Source organism: Anabas testudineus, chromosome 1 (assembly GCF_900324465.2).
Source record: "Anabas testudineus chromosome 1, fAnaTes1.2, whole genome shotgun sequence".
Classification (NCBI taxonomy): domain Eukaryota; kingdom Metazoa; phylum Chordata; class Actinopteri; order Anabantiformes; family Anabantidae; genus Anabas; species Anabas testudineus.
This window is the reverse complement of record NC_046610.1, coordinates 10,611,455-10,631,906: the sequence shown is the minus strand read 5'-3', so window position 1 is coordinate 10,631,906 and position 20,452 is coordinate 10,611,455. Positions and strand designations below refer to the sequence as shown.

The 20,452-nt window shown below is 39.0% G+C and overlaps 2 protein-coding genes across 2 annotated transcripts; one reads left to right on the top strand and one right to left on the bottom strand.

Moving 5' to 3' along the window:
- Positions 1–297: 297 nt before the first annotated feature.
- Positions 298–6,177, bottom strand: ppa2 (inorganic pyrophosphatase 2). Its single transcript, XM_026359751.1, has 12 exons — positions 5,936–6,177; positions 5,124–5,188; positions 4,984–5,028; positions 4,851–4,904; positions 2,671–2,790; positions 2,300–2,386; positions 2,000–2,126; positions 1,520–1,647; positions 1,262–1,347; positions 1,096–1,165; positions 955–994; positions 298–853 (listed from the first exon to the last, which is right to left on the bottom strand). Exons 1-12 carry the CDS (start codon positions 6,120–6,122, stop codon positions 831–833), a joined length of 1,032 nt encoding a protein of 343 aa, XP_026215536.1. The 5' UTR covers positions 6,123–6,177; the 3' UTR covers positions 298–830.
- A 3,460-nt stretch (positions 6,178–9,637) lies between these two features.
- arhgef38 (Rho guanine nucleotide exchange factor (GEF) 38) lies at positions 9,638–20,396 on the top strand. The gene is made up of 14 exons (XM_026359747.2): positions 9,638–9,978; positions 13,725–13,909; positions 14,080–14,197; positions 14,301–14,448; positions 14,604–14,621; positions 14,820–15,019; positions 15,147–15,280; positions 15,529–15,633; positions 15,727–15,846; positions 16,707–17,066; positions 17,152–17,289; positions 17,549–17,750; positions 18,869–19,143; positions 19,776–20,396. Exons 1-14 carry the CDS (start codon positions 9,762–9,764, stop codon positions 19,956–19,958), a joined length of 2,403 nt encoding a protein of 800 aa, XP_026215532.1. The 5' UTR covers positions 9,638–9,761; the 3' UTR covers positions 19,959–20,396.
- Positions 20,397–20,452: the final 56 nt, after the last annotated feature.

Genomic DNA, 20,452 nt, shown 5'->3' with positions numbered 1-20,452 from the left:
ATAAATGTGCATTTTTTTGCCTGTCATTTTATTTTTATGGCTTCTCTAGTTCTCTTGAAGTTTGGTATGCTACAAAAATGGAATTAAGGATGGGTATTAATACTGTAAGTATTGTAATGTATTGAATGCAGTCTATTTGAAAGCTGTTTATTATATCATTCCTGATATTGCTGAGATGTGGGTGTTTTTTTTTTTTAATAAAATGTATATTTATTTAAAGCAATCTGATTTGTTACTCAAAGTTAATATTGATTAACATTTTAATTGTGTATTTACAGATAAAACTGGAAAGAAATCTTGTGTTCATGCCTTACTTTATTATTTATCACAAAAAGAAGAAACCGTTTACTTATTGCAAGCGAGTTGTGTTCTCTTTGTGAGTACAAGTACAAACTGATTACAGTACAAAGTACAAACTGAGTCTTAAAGGCAAGTTAGAGTGTATCAGCATGACTTTCAATCTGATACATGTCTGAAGCTGGATGTCTACCTTAAAATGCTGTGTATATCAAGACCGCTTAGTTTTGTGATCAACCTGTAATTTATTATACAGGTTAGGAACAATAAAACAATTTACAATCCAACATGACACCAAAAAACACAGCTTCTTGGTTTTTCACTCTGCAATCTAACAAAAGCACAGGTTGCCTCACTATTTTCATTTTCTCTTTTCCAATAAATGATCGTAAAGTAAATGTAGATGGCAGTGAATACAGCTGAGCTGATCTCAGTCCTTTTACAAAGTAAATCAATTTCCAAACGAACATGTAGCAGTATCACTGCCACATACAATGTTACGAATATCGCCGCTGTCCATTGTCATTGGGTTTTCAGACAAAATGCCACTTGTCAACTGTAGAAGAAAAGATTTTGAATCATATAAAATGACCAACAATACAGAACTCAAACCACATTCAGTGTGGCTTATTTGTGTGTCAGTGATTATTTACTTACCCTCTGGAGACACAGGATGTGCAGCACCAAATGCAGGGGCCTACAAATAAAAGATATTCTGAAGAAATGCCAAAGCTAACTAATACTTGATTTATGTTATTATTGTGTATACTATCATTAACAACATATAGAAATTCTCACCGACTGGACTACAGCTTTAGCCTCATCTGCACTGCATTTGAAAGGACTCTCGCAGCAAGAAATGTTTTTGCTGAACAGAGGATTGTTAAAAAAAATTACACATATATAGCTAGGAAAGTATGTTCACTTCACGTTTACATATACCGCATTGCCTCTGCTAGCTTACCATTCAATGCCTCCATTATTCATCTGCTTTTGCACTAGTGCCCTCCAGTGCTCATGGGTGGACTTAATGATGTCAACAGCAAAGTCCTGAACAAAGGACAAAGAGCAAAGTGGAATCATCATTTTGATTTTTTTGTGTGCAATCTATTTGAGCCCATTCAGTTCTAGTCACTAAAACCACAATTGGACTGCAACTCCTAGTAAACAACTCTCATGTTTTATCTACAGTATGGCTGTTGTATTCCAAAGGTCTCTGTACCTTGTCTTGGAATTGTCCATTGAATCCAAAGTGGTTCTCAGGCTTCCCATCAGGCACCTTATATTTCCTAAACCAATCAACAGTGGCCTCTAAGTGACCAGGTCGCCTGTTAAACACATCCTCTATGTCTGAGACAAACAAAACACTTCATAAGACAACAGCAATTGCACCCTGCTTGTGTTGGTATAAATCAGATATGAATCAATATGTACTCTCCATTTTCATTTCACTTCTATTTATAATTCAATAAAATCTGTTATATTATAATATATTAATCTGTTGTACAGCCTGAAGCATGTTAATTTTAAAAGGATCTAAATTTATTCTATTCACATATCTCCTATTAGAAGTTATTTTATTTGTACTTTACTGTCATAAGAGATCCTAATTTCAATAATCATGCCAGGTTGCCTGGACTAAATGTCTTCAAGGTAACAATGGATCAGTTTAAGGCCATATCTGTGATATGTAAACACCCACTATTCAGGTTTTTAGCATCTGGGTCTTTAGCATTGATAGCAATGACCTTCCAGTCCATTTCTCCCTCATCAATCATGGCTAAGATGCCGAGGATTTTCACTTGGATCACCTGACCTGGAAAGCACACCTGAAGAATAGGATGGCAAAATACATCAAAAGTCATCAGCCATCCATGCAATACCAAATGTTATCTTTGAAATATGTTCATAACATGAATCGAAAACATCTTTAATATATTTAGTTATATAATTAGAGTATCACTAATGTACAATATAATAAACACATCTCAAGCAATCTTACCTCTGTGCCAATGTCACAGACATCAATGGGATCATTATCACCACAGCACTTTGTCTCTTTGTCTATGTGGTTTGGGTTCTCCCATGTCTTTTAAAAAGGGACAGTTCAAAAGCAAACAAATATGTACATTTAGTAACATTGCATACATAAGTGACAGACTGACATTCTAATGCATTCATAACTATAAAGATTATGAAAAGTTAAAAAAGAAATTCTAAAATTTAAGAAACATTGGAGCATTATGTATTAAATTTTAGCAGATAAACAGCATGAGAATTTGTGGACATACAAACAAAAGTTTGAAAGTCTTAATAGCTTATGGTCTGACATAATCAACCCAGATCCCGTCACACTGTGTATTTCCCCCTCACCTGTGGAAGTGCCCCATAGTTCCAAATGTAACCTTTATGTGGGAATATGTTGGCAACATATCGGAGCTTGCCTTTCTTTATATCTTGTTTGATTGGATTCAGTGGTTCCTTTGTTGCAATCTGGAAAGTGCAGCGATTATTAAAATGTATGTACATCTATGTATTTATATATTTATATATGTATTTACATGTGTCAGAGCATGTTTTTGCCAGTGTTAAATCACACACAGTTTAAAAGTCCAACACCCAAAATCTCAGCTTCTGCCTATTGCTGCTAGCTAGCTAGCTACTGTAAGTAACAGTAGCTATGGGCTGCTGCTAATGCTAACTGGTAAGTAAGACATGTAGTTCTGTTACAGCTAGTATTGTTAATTTAGGAACCCATTTTAAAATATAATTAACGCCTCCAGAGTACCTTTGTGCCAGCTTATTTATAAACCAAACAACTAAAATGCAAACTTGAAAATAAATGTAAATGTAACATTGATTCAATGAAAGATGACAAACCTGTTCAGGCAGCTCAGTAGTAGTAATAGTGGTTCTGGTAGAAGTAGTGCAAATGCTATCTGATTTTTAAAATTGTTATACTAAATCCATAGTTTATATACAGTGCCTATAAAATGTATTCACCCCCCTGGATGTTTCATTATTTTATTGACATTATAAATTGATCTTGGTCAATAAAAGTTGTCGACTTTGACAAAACAATTTCAGACAAATACCTCATTAATGTCAAAGAGAAAACAGGTTTCTACAAAGTAATGTCAATTAAATAAAAACATGTAAGGTGAAATCAGTGTTTGCATTAATATTCACCCCCTTCAGCTCAGTATTTAGTAGATGCACCTTTGGCTGCAATCACAGCATGGAGTCTGTGTGGATCTCAATTAGCTTGCACATCTGGACACTGGAATTTTTTTACCATTCTTCTTGGAGAAACTGCTTAAGCTCTGTCAGGTAACGTGGGGATCGGGTGCGAACAGTCCTTTTCAAGTCCATGCACAAATTCTCTATTGTATTGAGGTCTGGGCTTTTAAGGGGACCACTCCAGAACATTCATCTTGTTGTCTGTAAACCATTTCTGTTTAGCGTTTGCTGGATGCTTCAGGTCATTGTCTTGCTGAAAAACAAATCTTCTCCAGAGACGTAGTTGTCTTGCCTACTGAATCCAGGATTGTCCTAAATTTTTCCGCATACATTTTACCCTCTATCTTAAAAAGCCTTTCAGAGCCAGCTGCAGGAAGAAGCATCCCCACAGCATGATGCTGCCACTACCGTGTTTCACAGTGGGGATGGTGCGTTTGTGGTGACGTGCAGTGTTTGGTCTACGCCAAACATAGTATCTTGTCTGATGGACAAAAAGCACCATTTTTGTCTCATCACCATAAAGTCTTTCACATACCTATTGGCGAACTCAATTTGTGATGTAACATGAGTTTTCTTCAACAGTGGCTTTCTCCTTGCCACTCTCCCATTTCTTAATGATGGATTTCAATGAACTCCAGGGGATGTTCAGTGCCTTGGAGATTTTTTTTTGTATCCATTCCCTGACTTAGCTTTTCAGTGACCTGTTCTCTGAGCTCAGGGAGTGTTCTTTTGTCTTCATGGTGGCCAGGAATACTGAATAACCATGGACTGGACCTTCCAGACTCAAGTTTCGTTATACTGCAAACACTTTAGACACATTCACTGCACTCAGGTGATCCCCATTTCACCAATTGTGAAAACACTGTGCAAACACTAATTTCACCTTACACATTTTTATATAATTGACATTGCCTTGTAGAAACCTGTTTCACTTTGACTTTAATGAGGGATTTTTCTGGAATTATTTTGTCAAAGTCATCAACTTTTATTGACCATGACTGATTTATACTGTAATGTCAATAAAAGGATGAAACATTTAAGTACATTATTCAAGCAAAAGTGAAACTTTCTTCATCCTGGAAACATTTCATGGTCTTCTGAAAGGTAAGTCATGGCAATTGGAGTTCCTTGCTATGACTCAACTTCCAGATAACTTCACCTGGACGACTGAGGTATACACGACTGAGACATATTGGATTCATTGTCTTTCATTGTCTTGGTTTGCATAGTTGTCACATGAGATGCCACTGAACGAGAATACTTTTTATAGGCAATGTATATATAGATGTGGATATAATGCAATCTATACTTACCTCCATTTTAGCATTTGACCATCGAGGTACTTCTACAACCATGTTGAATAGCACCTGAAAGTAAAGGGCTAGATATAGTATATATTGGGTTTTGTGGTAAAACTCTGATAAAATTATTTAAGTTTGACAGTACCTCACTGTCATTCTTCTTGGGTTTTTTAGCTGGAGTGTCATTGTCCTGTTGACAAAGAGAAGAAATCTGACATTTAATCACTGGTTTGACTGTTACATTTATCAAAGACAAACTAAAACCTCAGCTATTACTAAAGTTACCTGATCAGTCTCCACTTTAAGTGGAATGTCATGAAATGGTGAAATGTATTTCCCTTCAGAGTTTTCTAAGAAAAAGAACAACAACAAAAACAAAACAGTGAAAATACAAAACTATACATGTAGACACACGGCACATTGAAACCCAGAATACAGTTTTAAAGTCTCGGTGTGTCTGGGTTTGTACTGTTCTAATTATAACAGAACATGTTGTGCAAAACTCGTCACCATGCAAAATTTAGTAATGCAGTTTTGTCTCAAGTCTACAGATATTTGTTCATATGTTTGCTTTTTTCTAATGTTTACATTAGATTAGATAATTACATTAGAAATGTTAACATTTAAGCAAAAGCGAAACTTTCTTCATCCTGGAAACAATACTTTGCTTTCAATGACATTTCACGGTCTTCTGGAAGTTGGACTCCTTTGCCATGACTCAACTTGCAAATAACTTCCCCCTGGACGACTGAGAAACTTCACCGACATATTGCTATTATGTTCTTCCTTCCCAGAATTGATTTGCATAGTTGTCACATGAGATGCCATTGAACGAGAGTGCCCTTAGTGAGTTTTTTAATTACAGTTAATTATGGGTGTCAAGCCTTCATGAAGGGTGGCTCTGTCATAGTTTATGTTGTACTCCAGTGATGCACATTTCATTATTTCTAACAACTTAATAGTGAAAAAACCTTTCAAACGTTTCCCTTGACCTGAAGGTCAACCTGTAATCGCCTGTCAGACACTGCCTTGGTACTAAACTACTTAAATACTGGGGGTCCACATGGTTCCTTTTATTATGACGATAATTAACTTACTAAAATAAATCCGGTATTCAGTAGAATTGGGGTGTCCTCTCTCCTCCGTTTGATAGTGCATCGTTTGCCTCAAATAACACAGGTGAGGTACAGCTGCTGCTTGTGCCACGAGTTTGTTTCGAGAAGCGGAAAATGAGCCGAAAGTTGTGACCAAGCTGCAGAAAGAGCGCAGGAGCGGCGAGCTCATTTTAAACGCGGGGTCACCGCCTGGTTCCTGCTTCCCGTCCTGTTCCTCTGCTGCATCCGGAACCGTCCAGGACGTCCGGCGAGGGGTTTTCAAAATAAAGGCTGAGACTGCAGTTCAATCAGAAAAGTCGCCTGTCACGAATCTTTCATTAACATATGACTGCAACATGTTTAAATGTTTTGACTGAACTATAGTTAAAAAAAAAAAAAGTAACGTAAAAAAACATAAATAGAAAGACTGAAGTAGGGTATAATTGACCTCTAATTATTGTAATGAAAGTCAGATTGTGCTGCTGCACCAACTTTAATGACCATATGTTTAAAGATGAAAAAAAAAAGCCTCTGGAGTATCCAAAATAATGATAGGTACATTTGAATTAATGTGCACTGAATTTGTTTTGTCCAAAATATTTGTGTTTTGTAGACTGTGTTATTATTATTATTATTATTATTATTATTATTATTATTATTATTATTATTATTATTATTATTATTATTATTTATTTTGTTTTGTTTTGTTTTTTTATTTTGCTTGTATCTTTAGGCTGATTATTAAGAAAAGTTCAGGCCAATCACCAAAACAGTATAGATAGATAGATAGTAAGTTCATAGACTTATGTTTTTTTGTATATTTATTTTGTTATTGGTTATTGTTATGGTGTTTGAGCCTTCACTTTTATTTTCAAGGTAACATCCTGTGACAGGAAGTAAGTTATTATCTTGTTAACTTGACGGGTTTTCCGCTCTCATGCTTGTGGTCCATGTGTCGCAGCTTTGGTTTATTGCGACCTAGCTGCTCCTCCACATGGATGCACAGTGCATCCACAAAGTTGTTTCACATTTTGTAATGTGGAAGCCATTATTTTCCCCAGAATTATACAAAAAACACCAATGTCAAGTTTAGAATAGAAGTTTTTGGGGAAAATAAAATGTAAATATATTAAAAATAAGAAACAGTTAGATGTTGACAAATATTCATAACCTTTGCTGAGTACTTTGTTGAAGCACCTTTAGCACCAATTACAGCCTCGCGTCTTTTTGAATATGATGCTACAAGCTTGACACACCTTTTGTTGGCCAGTTTCTCTTATTCTTCTTTGCAGTATGTAAAGGTAGGCGCTATTTATACTTTTCAGATGCACTGTAGCTACTATTAGAGCATATTCACAATTTCTGAGTGAAACCTCAGTAGCACAACTGTTACAGTATGAATATCAGGGAGAAAACATTGTCTTTTGTTTGTTTGCTTTGTTTTGTCTTTGCCTTTCTTTGTTCTGGTCAACATTTCTGTTACACAGGTATAGACTATAAGTGTCAGTATTATCTATAGGCCGAGTTAGTGTACAAATTATAATTATCTAAGCTAATCAATCGTTGGAATTAATACATATAAATCAGAAAGAAAGAAAAATTGGCATATTTGTGTCCAGTTGTGCTATTGTACATTGGGGCTTAATAAAACTGAGCCACCAAACAGGTGTTTGCCACTTTCAACTAATGTCTCCCTGTTTTACAAACCTGAAGTTAATGGACTCAATAGTAATCTTCACAATACATCATAAGATCAAAGTCCATATGTATCCATTGTGCCATAAACAAACACCCACCCCAGCAGCCTTGGTCTGTCTTTTTACTGCTGTATAAGCTGCTCTTTGTTTAAACAAATAGCACATATTAGCAGTCATGAAAAGCCGGTTTATTAAAATCTAAAAGGTGATTGTTTCCCAGGGACACTGTTTCCAAAGAACTTTGATTTTTGCTGTGCACAAAATCCTATAATTCTGTATGTTTCAGCCAGTTTGGACCAATCCCACTAAAGTTAGTGAGGCAGTTGTGCTTGATGCTGTAGTGAAATGCAAAGAAGTAGGTTCATAGATGGCTTTCTGAGTGAGGAGCCAAATTGGGAGTGTAATGTATGTCTCTTCCATAATCGAAGCACTAAACCACGACTCTTCCCGTGCTAGTGCCAAAGTGGGCAGCAGTAAAAGTATGCGGCTGAAAAAGACATGCTTCAGGCATGGGTGTGTTTTTATTTTCTCTGTTCCTATTCTATCTCCTGCAATTACTCACTATAGTTCTCTTTCTAATTTTGTGTCACCGAAAAAGTTTTGAGCCTTTTTCTATTCATTTGAACCTTTTTTTTTTTTTAGATAATAATTCTGCATGCTGGCTAAAAAAGCTGATTTTGTAGGTTGCAAGTTGTGATGTTGCTGATTTTCTGTGCATAACGTGGAATCTAGAAATCTGAAATAATCTCTCTCTTTAAAGAAAAAGCATGTAAGTGCCAGCATGTCCCATGCTGTAAGCTCCTTCAGGAAAAAACAATGAATACTCTCACCTTGACATGGTAGAAGAGATAGCATTGTTTACTCACTAGCGTGTTTGTAGAGTATGTGATTTTTGAGATTATGGTTTACTTTTCTAAGTGAACTAACTGCACTCATGGAACAAGAATGACAAATTATTGCTCAATAGTTTAATTCTTGAGTTTTTTCTTAGATACACACATAGCGAACAGGGATGAAGGTGCAGTCATGCAGTAGTGTAGTCGTGCTGATAACCAGATGAGATATAATTGTGAGCCATTTGTGGGCACCTAATACAAGTTCAACAGGTGTGCTATGAGCACACTGCACAGTGATGTGAAAACACAATGGGATCCCTCATTACCTGTGCTACAGTGGGAAGAAGATGCATCCATTCATTGTTCTGAAGAACATGCAGGTTTCTAGTTGCTATGACCAGAAATGGTTGTGGTTGCCTGTGTGTTGATTAATTACCAGTCTAACCAGATTTGACTTCTTATGAGTATCAGTTCAGAGGTTATTACTAAATGAACTGTTCAGTTTTCTCAAATTAGTTTTCTATAGAGTGAAAAACATAGCCTAAAGGTACAGCCATTGTATTTGTGAATTAAAGTGAGTTTGTATCACTGTATATTGACATACAGTGAAATTATGAAACTTGTACAGTATAGTGCACCTGCTGAGGTAATATGCTGTATACTGTGCACGTTTCAGGTTTCTCATCACTTTTATTTGTCAATTAACATCATCATCATCATCATCATCACTACATGTTGAGGCGTTTTTATTTTCTCACACTTACAGAGTACACTGTAGATATAAATTATTTCATGTCCATTTCTGTGTGAGTGTAAAACGTGTTGTATTGCCGCTTCTATTTTACAGCACCTGCTTCATTTACATGTACTTAAATACTTCCTTGTCAACACTGGGAACACTGTGAGTGTCATTGTGAGTCTCTGTGAGGTTTCACAGGTTTTTTTTTCTGAGGATATTTAGTTGTGGTTGCAGACTGGAGCCGGTGGTCATTTCTCCGTTGTCAAATCTTCAAGAAAAAGCGATGATATCACTTGATGACATGTAATAGACTAAAGGGAAAAAAAAGAACTGTGTAGAGAGGTGTGGCAACATAGGTCTCATTACAGGTTGACATGGGGAGGAGCTACAATACCTGTGCAGAGCAGGCAGTCAGTGCACAGAGAACAGTACACCTGTTGCACTTCCCAGGCCCTCTCTCTCTCTCTCTGTTTCTCTCTCCTCCTTCCTGTCCCTCTCTCTTCCATTTCTTTTTTCCTTGACGGTCTGAAAGCACAAGGTAGCTGACGGCCACAACCATGGATCCCAAGGAGGCCACCGGGAGTGAGAAGGAGAAGGAAAAAGAAAAGGAGAAAGTGATAAAGAGGAGGAACCGGCCTGTGTTCTTGCGTTACCTGGAGAGGAGAAGGACGGACACTATTGTGGCTGATGACATGGCCAAAGGTGACATCAACCTGGGGACGCTGGTGAGGAGGAGTCAGTCTGACAAGACGGAGTACAGCACTAAACTTAAAGGTACATTGACTAATGACCTCCCCAGGGATCAAAACTATGGCAACAATCTACACACACACACGTGAGCCAGCACTCTGAACAGTCGTCAACTTTTCACACTACAACCTTGTTCGTGGCATATGGGCTAGAAAAAAATTTAGGGCAACATGACCACAATAGATGTACTGTCAAACAGCATCTGTGGCTTGAGAGAAACATTTCAACACACACACACAGACACGCGTGTGCGCACACATACACACACTGAGTATCCATAGCTCTGGATACTGGGCACCTGTTGTGTTACTATGTGCTAAGCAGGAGATACTCCCAGAGGGATGAAGCCACATATGCAAACTGTTCTCCAAACTCATGCACAGAGGAGTGGCTTTAGAAATGTTCCAGAGCAGCTTGTAAACAAGACACTAGTGACGGCTAAAGAAGGGCGCATTATACTGATATTCCTACACCCTGTCAAGTTTAGCCAAAGCGTTTCAAGATATTCCAGGATCTACAGTATAGTTTACACTGATTATAACAATTTACCAAAGGCTTTGCTCCGTTTGACCTTTAAAGTAAAGGCCAATTTGAAGCAGAACACGAGTTGTGATAACAATAAAGCGCATTGTAAATGCAACCGCTTGTTGCCTCATCAGCTGCTGACACAGTCTTTACACCGTAAAGTGTTTCGGAAGAACTGGCCTCACCTGTCCTTAAAGTGCACTCAGTGAAGGGGAATGTTGCACTTCAGGCAAAATGACTGACATCACCGTGTCAGCAGGGGTAACTATTATCAAAAATACTCAAAGTATGTAGGCTTTCCTGTGCTACTTGTTCTTATCAGGTCCCAGGTTGACCAGTGGCACCGTGTCTAAAATAGTAGAGCCTACATCTCACTTGGTGTTATACTGATAAGACAACTTCCACACTCAGAAACACTCACATTATCAGCAGCTACGCAGTTCACCTTCATTAGAGCCGCAGATAAACGGTGTAGCTGAGGTTTTTCTTTTTGTACTTTCTGTGTTCTTGGCCAGCCTGCATCACGGCAGCCAGAGTTGCCAAAAACACTGCTGTGTTTTCAGTAAACCAATCACCTGCCCTGTTTGACTTTAGCCTCACACCTGACAAGCGGTATTACATATTTACAGTGGTATTACCATTGCAAATATTGACAAAATGATGACTTCAGTGAAAGAGGAAACATGTGAGCTGCTGCTTGACAGTCTGTTCTCATCTGCTCGTCAGACTGGTTAGTCAAGCGGCAGAACCATAGCAACATGACATCAATATCTCTAATTATTTACAGTAACTAGTTCTGGCAATGATTTACCAACACAAAACGTAAAGGGACAGTAATAAACCAAATATTCCTATCCACAGTAGGCGGACACTGAACAGTCACTTTGTTTGAGGGTTTAGACAGTTTAAGAACTAAACTTTGACGTGATAAATAGAAGCATACATAAAGATTAATTCAAATTCAAAACACTTTTTCCAAAATTTATTTTCAGGAATCTCAGTGATAAAATCCCATTGTGCACTTTGCTGTGTAGCATGGTCTAAAGTGTCATTTTTTCTAGATGGTGATACGTGATACATGCCCTGTGTTCTTTTCTGGTGCTGTCTGTTGGATCCCTTTCAGTGAGCTGAACAGTGAAAAGCCCTGTATCCACTTTCATGGGAACTCCTGTGCCGGAAACCATAGCTCACTAAACATAATGCTGTCAGAAAGATAAATCAGCACAGTCTGAGATCGGCTGCCGAGTCTTGATAGGCTGTGGAACTTGTTATTTTATACAACACAGAGAATGTGTGAATGTAAAAGGATCTTTTCAAGGTCAGTTTCAAGGCCAGTTCAAGGCCAAATGTGTCCCTTGACATGTCTCACAAAGACCTGAAAGAACAATCTGCATCGCATTGTGCTTAGTAATGCTACAAAAAAAACAGCTGAAATCAGATTAAAAACACAATGTGCTTCAATCGAAAGAGCCATCAAGGATCCCCTCTTGAAAGGTGGACTTTCCTCAAAGGAGGAGGTTTTCTCTGATCCTGGCTTCTCTTTTCATTGTTAAAGTCCATGTAGACATTTCTTTACTGTACGTGTTGACTTGTAAATCTGTGCCGTTGATGCTCTTTTTGGAGTTTATGATCATCTTATCCCATAGTAAATTTATGAGCTCCATTAAACACATACACAGAGATACATTTGTCGTTCTCTGGAGATACGATCAGGTTAAGTTAATTAATAACTGGTGAAGCAAAGAAGTAACATTTATTTTCAGTCTTTTGACGGTCGATGGTGATGTTGTATACACACAAGTTTACCAAACATGGTATTACTTAAATAGCCTGTAGATTAGATTTTGCCTGTTAAATTGTCTTCAATCAGTAAGAGTCTATTAAAATAAGAAATAAAACTATGACAACTTCAGTTTATACACTGTACAAAATATGTACACATGTCTACTGTGATATGATGTGATTAGTATCAAGACACAACAATCCAGCCCAAAGTCCTATCAGCATAAAGCTTATTATGTTTAGTTAATTTCATTTTATTGTCAGAAAAACCATCTCAGCTATTCATTTCATCCATATTTTATTTGAGAAGTGAGAACATCTCTGCTGCAATCAGCCATACGACCATAATCTGTGTAGCATTCACGTTCATAAAATAAAACTTAACTACAAACCAGAAACACATGGTTTACTGCAAAAATCACCAGTCAGTAGCACTCCTAGTCCCATAAAAAGACACTTGTGAAATTAAACGATAAGGAAAAAGAAGAGCTGCCAAACTACTTTCTTTGGCACCGCATCTTAATTCTAATACTTTACTAAACGTAAATGCACAGTGTAACTGAACTAATCATAACCCAAACAGCTAATGTGTACAGTATTCATGTGTAAATGGTGCTATGCTAAAAATGCCCCGAGCAAGATATTTTGTACACGTTAAGTTGAGTTGAATTTAATGTGGGTCTGTGTAAATCAATGTCAGTGTATGTGTGTATGTGTGTGTGTTTGTCAGTGTGTGCCACTCCCCCCCCCCCCCTCCACACACACACATGCCCAGCCCGAGCAGATGGAATGTCTGAGCAAGCCGTAGCATTACATCAGCGGCACGATTAGTTCCGTAATCTGACACGGGCCTCGCAGCCTCGTATCTCCACCTCTCTATCACTCTCTCTTCCCCCCCACCCACAGGAGGAAGTGGTGTGTGGCGTCGATTAGGTAGCAAGAAAGCATCCCTCATCCCTGAACAGACACTCCTGCCTGCCATGCAAAGCTCAGAGCAGCCATGGACTGATTAGGCAGCAGAGCAATAAAAAAATAAATAAATAAAAAAAGCAAAGTGAGCTTGACTGGCATGTTAAGTGAGGCCTTGTGGCGTTGGAGTCAAAATAATTAGATCACCATGAAATACCGATGGCTGCTGAGGCGTCTGCTGGATGTGTTAGAAGAGATGTATGTTTTTCCAAGCATGCTCAGCCCATGGGGGCCAGGTGTTTAGCAGGATTTGAGCAAATGCACATATGCTGGCAATCTTTTTTTTTTTATTAATTCAGATTTACACTGAATTGTAGCTGTACTCGTGTCATCATCATTATAAATCTTGTGTGACCTTGTATAACTTCTAACTCATTAGACATGCCGGGTGCTGAGTTTGCTACGTGATTACACATCTGGTCTCTTCCGAATACAGGAAAATTAAAATCTTTGTTAACTTGAGCATAATTATTTAATGCCATTCCTTCCCTCAGAGAAAATGACACCACACGACCTGTCCACACCCCCCTCTCCAGCGCTGGACCCAGAGGAGGTGCGTTTGAGGAAGATGAACCGCAGGGCAAAGGTTATTCAGGAGCTTGTACAGACTGAAAAGGACTACCTCACAGACCTGGAGCTCTGCATCAGAGAGGTGGTGCAGCCTCTACGAAACATGCAGGTTAATGTTTTTTAACATGTTCCTAAAGTCCAATGTTAAAACTCAGCCTGAGGTTCAGCACTGTTATTATTATCTGGTGACATTTGGATAGGAAATGCATTTTGAACTAATTTACTGTGTGATTTCACTAAATCAAACCCATATTTTACACTGTCCTTACCTTCTGTTAGGTTGTGGATGTAGATCGACTGTTCACCAACATGGAAACAGTGTGTGAGGTATCTGCAGCGCTCCTACACAGACTGCGCAGGGCGATGGCTGACCCTGACCCAGAAGCAGTTGTGATTGGTAATAACATTTTATTGATTTGTTGACTTTTACTTTTAAATTTTCCTTAACTTTAAAGTGATATTTGAAGATCTCATGTAATCTTTTTTTTTTTTTTTTGAAGGAGATGTATTCATTCAGGCAAAGGCAGCTTTAGAAGATGTATATAAGATTTACTGTTACCATCATGATGATGCCAACACGTCACTCAAATCCTATGAGAAAGAGGAAGACATAAAGCAACATTTCACCACCTGTGTATTAGCACTGAAGTAAGTCAAGTCACTTCCTCCAAATGCTTGTCACACCATTGAGAACTTCAGCATAACTTCCCTCAGTTACTAAATGGTTTGATCAATTGCTCAAAATATTTAATGGCAACTGTTTTTTTTTTTGTTTGTTTGTTGTTTTGTCTTTGTAATCACAGGAAGATTTACGACCAAGAGTAAGTACCCTTACAGTAAATCAAAAACCAAGGTTGACATATACTCAATTTCATATTGCATATATTTATTTGGATTATTGTATGTATTCAGTTTTTGTTGTCATGTTGCATTTTTCTTTTTTGATTATCAGTTCTGTTTGTCATACTGTAACAATAGAGTAGATAATTGTTTGCTGTATAACTTAATTATTTTCACAGAGGAAAACCTAATTTGCTGGACATGGGTTCGCTAATCATTAAACCCGTTCAGAGGATCATGAAGTACCCACTATTGCTTGGGGAGCTGTGGCAGGCCACACCTGAAGACCACCCTGACTCCCGGCCGCTGCAGGAGGCAGTCACTGCTGCCAAGATCATAAATGTTAATATCAATGAGTTCAAGAGGCGCAAGGATATAGGTGAGATTATTCATCCCTATCTTTTTTAACAAATACACACTACCTAGCAAATTTCTTCACCACATCCTGCCCATCCTGACCACTTCTCATCTTTTCAATTTTGCCTCATATCCTCATTTGTTCTCAGTTATGAAGTATAAGAGGTTGGAAGATGAAGGCACTTTGAAGGGCAAACTACACAAGTTAAATATACATTCTATTCGTAAGAAGGGCGACCGGTTTGCTGGCTATCTCAAGATCCTCACTGGAGTTGAACCACAGGTAAAATACAGTGACAGATACGTTTTACAGACCACTCCATGCTCACTATACCTGCAATAACAAAGAGTAAATGGAATAAAAGTTATCAAGCTTGTGGACTTGACAGTTCAATTAAACTATAGTTCCGGCTTTGCTCTAATTGCTTCCCTCGTACAGTGCCTAATGGCATTTGCAAGTGTAAGACAAAGGCATATCTAATTGGCATTTAGCTTGTATTTCAGCTACATAATTCAAATGCTCTTTTGTAGGTGAGAGATGAAGTTTTTGATCGAGAAGAGAAGCTATTCAGGAGCCTGGAGAAGGCTGTGAGGCAGCTGGTCAAGAATGTTCAGTGTTACCTGCAGCATGCTCAGGTAAGCACAGATTAGACACCATTGAAATGATGTCTTGCTAAATTAGTATGTTCTAGTGTGATTTTAATGCTAATAGTCTTTTTTTCTCTGCAGGAGTTGGTCACTGTGGCTGTCCAGAATATCCAGGACATGGAGAACATAGTCAAGGATCCAAATAAAAATGACACAAACAGCTTATTGCACACAAATGGAAATGACCCCTATAAGCACTTTGTAAGTATGACACTTGTTGTGCTTCACAACAAAAATGTCCACGTCTAATTCAGGATATAATTTACTTCACTTTGGCCTAGATTTCCCTTCTCTTTTCGTTTCTCTTTTGTCTCTGTCCTTGCTTTGCTGCCCTTTCCATGTGTGACTTTGCATTCACCCGCCAACTGTGAGTCATCTGTGACTTTGCCCATGGCTGCCTGTCATCAGTCCATTTCATTAATCCTCTTCTTCTATGCCTGCAACCTTTCTGGTAGGTTGTGTAGTTACCCTGCTACCTTCCCTTGCCTGTTCACTTCCCTTTGTGCATTGCACTGTTGCCAATTCTGATATAACCATAGCTTTGAATAAGATCCTTTGTGCAGTAGCTCTTCACAGTAACAGCTCAGTAGTGCCCCAACGTAGTGTGTAATGATCTTCACTAAGTAGGACACCAAAGGCACACATACTCTAGGAGGACAAGCAGCGGACTTATTTTCTATGAAAGAGTTCCATTGTGCCGGCTTTACAATCAAAACATGGCAGCTGTAACTGATAGCTGCTTACAGGAAGCAGAACATTTGCACAAAAGGAACAATTCTTTTTACTTTGTGTGTTGCACTACCCATTACACGGTCCTTACTGCAACAGATAAAGTCTGTTGTGTTTGCCAAACCAACAACGTAAGCTGAACAATATCACTGCCTCCAGTTTGTCTGCAGGCAAATCAAGCTGTAGCAGATTAATGTTGAAGTGTACTTCACCATCTTCCCTTGATGAAAACTGTTTATAACAAAACTACAGAGTACATAATAGAGAATACATGATGCAAACAGGAAAACACTTCACACCTCTGTTCTTCTTCTGCCACCTTCTTCCTCCAGAAAGACAGTATGGAGCGCTTGGTCCTCGCCCCCCTCTCGTCCCTGCAGGGAATGTTCACAGGCCCACAGAAGCTCATTCAGAAGCGTTATGACAAATTGCTGGATTACTGCAGTCGCCTGGAGCGCTCATCCTCTTATTCATCCACATCCTCGTCATCTCCATCACTAGTGCCAGAGGAGCCGCCTGGTCCTGCCAGGAGGGACTATGAAGCTCTCAATGCTTTGCTGGTGGAGGAGCTGAAGAGGTTCAACACGGCTGCCTATACTATCCTGACCAACTGCGTGGTGTATCTAGTGGCCCTACTCAGAGGGCTGATGGACAAAATACTACTTCGTGGTCCGTCCATGCATCAGCTACCAGTAAGAATCCAAGTCATGATAAATATTAGTAGACACATTTTAATTCGACCATATTGCAAATTAAATGTGCTATTTTCTTCTCTAGGCTCCATTGTCCAACATTATTGAAGTGCAGAACAGCATCATGGACGAGCTGAATAATCTGACTTTTGTTAAGGACAATGCGCAAAAGCTAATGGAGCGCAAAGTCAGCTTCGAGCGACAACGAGACAAGAAAATAACTGTAAGAAAGTCAATAATATTTACTACTTAGATCCCTGGTTAGTGGTTTAAGCACCTATAAACTTCTCACTGTTCCCTCTGATCATTTCCATTTGTGCCTAGGTACAAATCATTATGATCAATAGAGACTTAGATCTATTAGAAACACCTTATCACCTTTCGCTCACACTAAAATACTCTGGTACACTGTTAACCAACAACACACCACACCCATTTCCAATATTTACACCAACACCTCTTTGTGCCGTCCTGTACTCCAGATGCCAGAGGTGCAGCATCAAACAGAGGAGCAGCGTGCCTGGCTGCTGGCAGAATACCCAGTGAACAGTCTGTACCAGCTGAAGAGAAAGTGTAATGGCTGCCAAGACCAGGACCTCAGCCTGCTGGAGGGAGAGCTGGTGGCCCTGCTGGAGGACACAGACCCGTTGGGCAGCAGTAGCCGCTGGCTGGTTCACACTGGAGGTGTGTGTGTATGTGTGTGTGTGTGTGTGCATGCATTAGGATGCCTCTGGTGCATACCGTTGGTAAGACATGCAAGGTGAATTAAGATATCACACTGGATCATCTGCAGGTATGGGCGGTATAGGTCTCCTTTAATACTTATTCCTCTGTGAATATACTGGCATCTATTAGATAACTGAGGCTCCGTGGAAACACCAAACTTTACTTTCTGACACTGACGAGTCAGCACACAAGCATCAGTCCCAGGAGCTCCTCTGATGTCATGCTTGCTCGTACCTCTTTGTCTGCCTCTAGAGATGGTTGCCTTACAACAGGGCCAACTGCATATCTTGTCTCCATCTCCCCTCTACATCTCGCAGAAGCACCTGAGATCCCGGCGTCTTGTTTGGAACAAACCGCTGTGCGTTGTAAGCAGTGTTACTTAGAGTACAAAACCTTTCTGAATACCCCAGGGTATTCAGAAACAAGGACGGAGAGATGCTGCCTGCACGCCTCTCTGTACTCTGCAATAACAAGTTTCTTTTTTTATGAGCTCTAGAAAAAAGTGTGTGTATGTGTCTGAGTGCGCGGAGTACATTCTTCACAGACATGTCTTTTCCTCTGGGATTGTAAGCATTCCCAGGAAGTTGTTGTTCACCCTTCTGTTGATTTCAATACCATGAATATTCTTGCCTCATATTTACACTCTCTTCTTACACTCGGTGGCTTCTGATTTCAGGCTGTGTAAGCAAATGCTCTAGCTTCTCCTTACCTTACGTTACATTAGACAGTCCCACATATTAAACACACTTTATCCTCCAGAAATGTTATTTGTTGTTTATTTTTTAAGAAACAATTTTGTGATTATGAAAGAAAAATCTGTTTTTGCTATTCATCTCTGAGATTTTGACTTTCATCCAGCCAAACTGTTTATAACCGTAATTTGTTGTTGTTCTGTAAAGTTTGTTTTTTAGCACAAACCCTACTTTAGCTCAGATATGGATACAACAAAACCTAATCAAATCTCTGCATGGCTAGACACCACTACCATTATTTTGTAATTTAGTTGAACCAACACTCTAAATGTGACCTAGAAGTCAGGCCTCCTGACAAATTGTCCCCGCGTGTCACTGTTACAGGTACACAAGGCTACGTCTACTCCACATTCCTGAAGCCGTACAACCCTCTGAGGGACTCACAGAGGGCAGGCCAGATGGCCAAAGAGCAGCAACAGCAGCAGGTGCCTGCTATGGTGGATGATGACTTCGACAACCTCAGCCTGTTTGTGTCAGGCAGTGGCAGCAGCAGCCTGCGCAGCTTCAACCTGAACACCACTGACAGCAGCTCCACCCTGTCTGGTCTACAGGGGGAGCCGGAGAGTCCTGAAGACCTGGAGGACACAGAAGCTCAGCAGGTGTGTGGTAGAGGGCATGTTACTGGACCTTATTTCTGTCACTTTAAGACAATCTATTGGTTAAAATATCCTCTTTCATATCAGTTGAATTTCCATCATCAGAACAGATAATAAAATAATAATAATAAATAATAATAATGATGTCTCATGCCCTTTCCAACCTATTGCACAAGGTGGAACGGAACCTGGAATAACTCACATATGCATATGCACACTTATTACACTTAAACACACCACATAAAACCTATCATAAGAAAACCTAGAGAGAGTAGAGATCATTACAATAAAACAAAGTGTCGGCAAACTGTGGCATCTTAACTCAGTTTTCAGGGTGAGTCTACAGTAGAGGCACACCTATAAAGCATGAGCGTTATCACAGAGTAAGAGTAAAACAGAGGTGTCACATCTTTTTAAGCTTTACAGTTTCTATCTGCATAAACCTAACAAACAGTGCCACCTTCTGGATTTCTGAGCATCATTCGCAACTGTCCAACCCACCTAGAAAAAGTTCATTTGCTCAGTTTAATCTTTTAACGAAAAATATTGAAATGAACCCAAGCTGATGTCAAATTGTAAAACTGTTGTTCTTCTTTTTGCATCTTTTGAAATCCGGTTTGTGTCTCTTCCTACAGTTTTATGCCGTGTATGCATTTCAAGCTCGCTGTGACCAGGAGCTGACGTTGCAGGAGTACCAACATGTACGCATCCTCCAGTTTTGCGACCTGGGAGGCAATAAAGAGTGGTGGTTAGCCGAGGCGAACGGACAAAAAGGATATGTCCCTGCCAACTACCTTGGCAGAATGTCCTATGCATAAATAGGTGGTCTCTATCAATCCAGAAAACCCCAAACCAACCTGTGGTGTTTGAAACAAACCTGCATGTAAAACATGTTCCATTTCTGCACTAGGTTTCACTAGATGTTATTATCAGATGTCTCATACCAAAAGTGTTGATGCTAAATCTGCTTCATAACAAGAGCTCACCAATGGGATTTGACCAATAATATGTGATAAATATGGAAAACACAGGGCACTGTGTTGATGAGCACTTTTTGTACTTCAGTGTTGTTTACATTGATAATGAAGTGATTTATTGAAGTAAAATCTATATGTGATCTGTGAAATCTATGTTACATGTGAAATGATTTATATGTGAAGTATATATATATATTTTAGGTGAAATGAAGAAATCTATTAAGTCATTTATATTTGAACAACTGTTGCATTAATAAACATGTCCACTATGATAACTGCTGTGATGTATTCTCCATTTGCTCTGCAGCATATAACGATTTTCATTCACGAACACC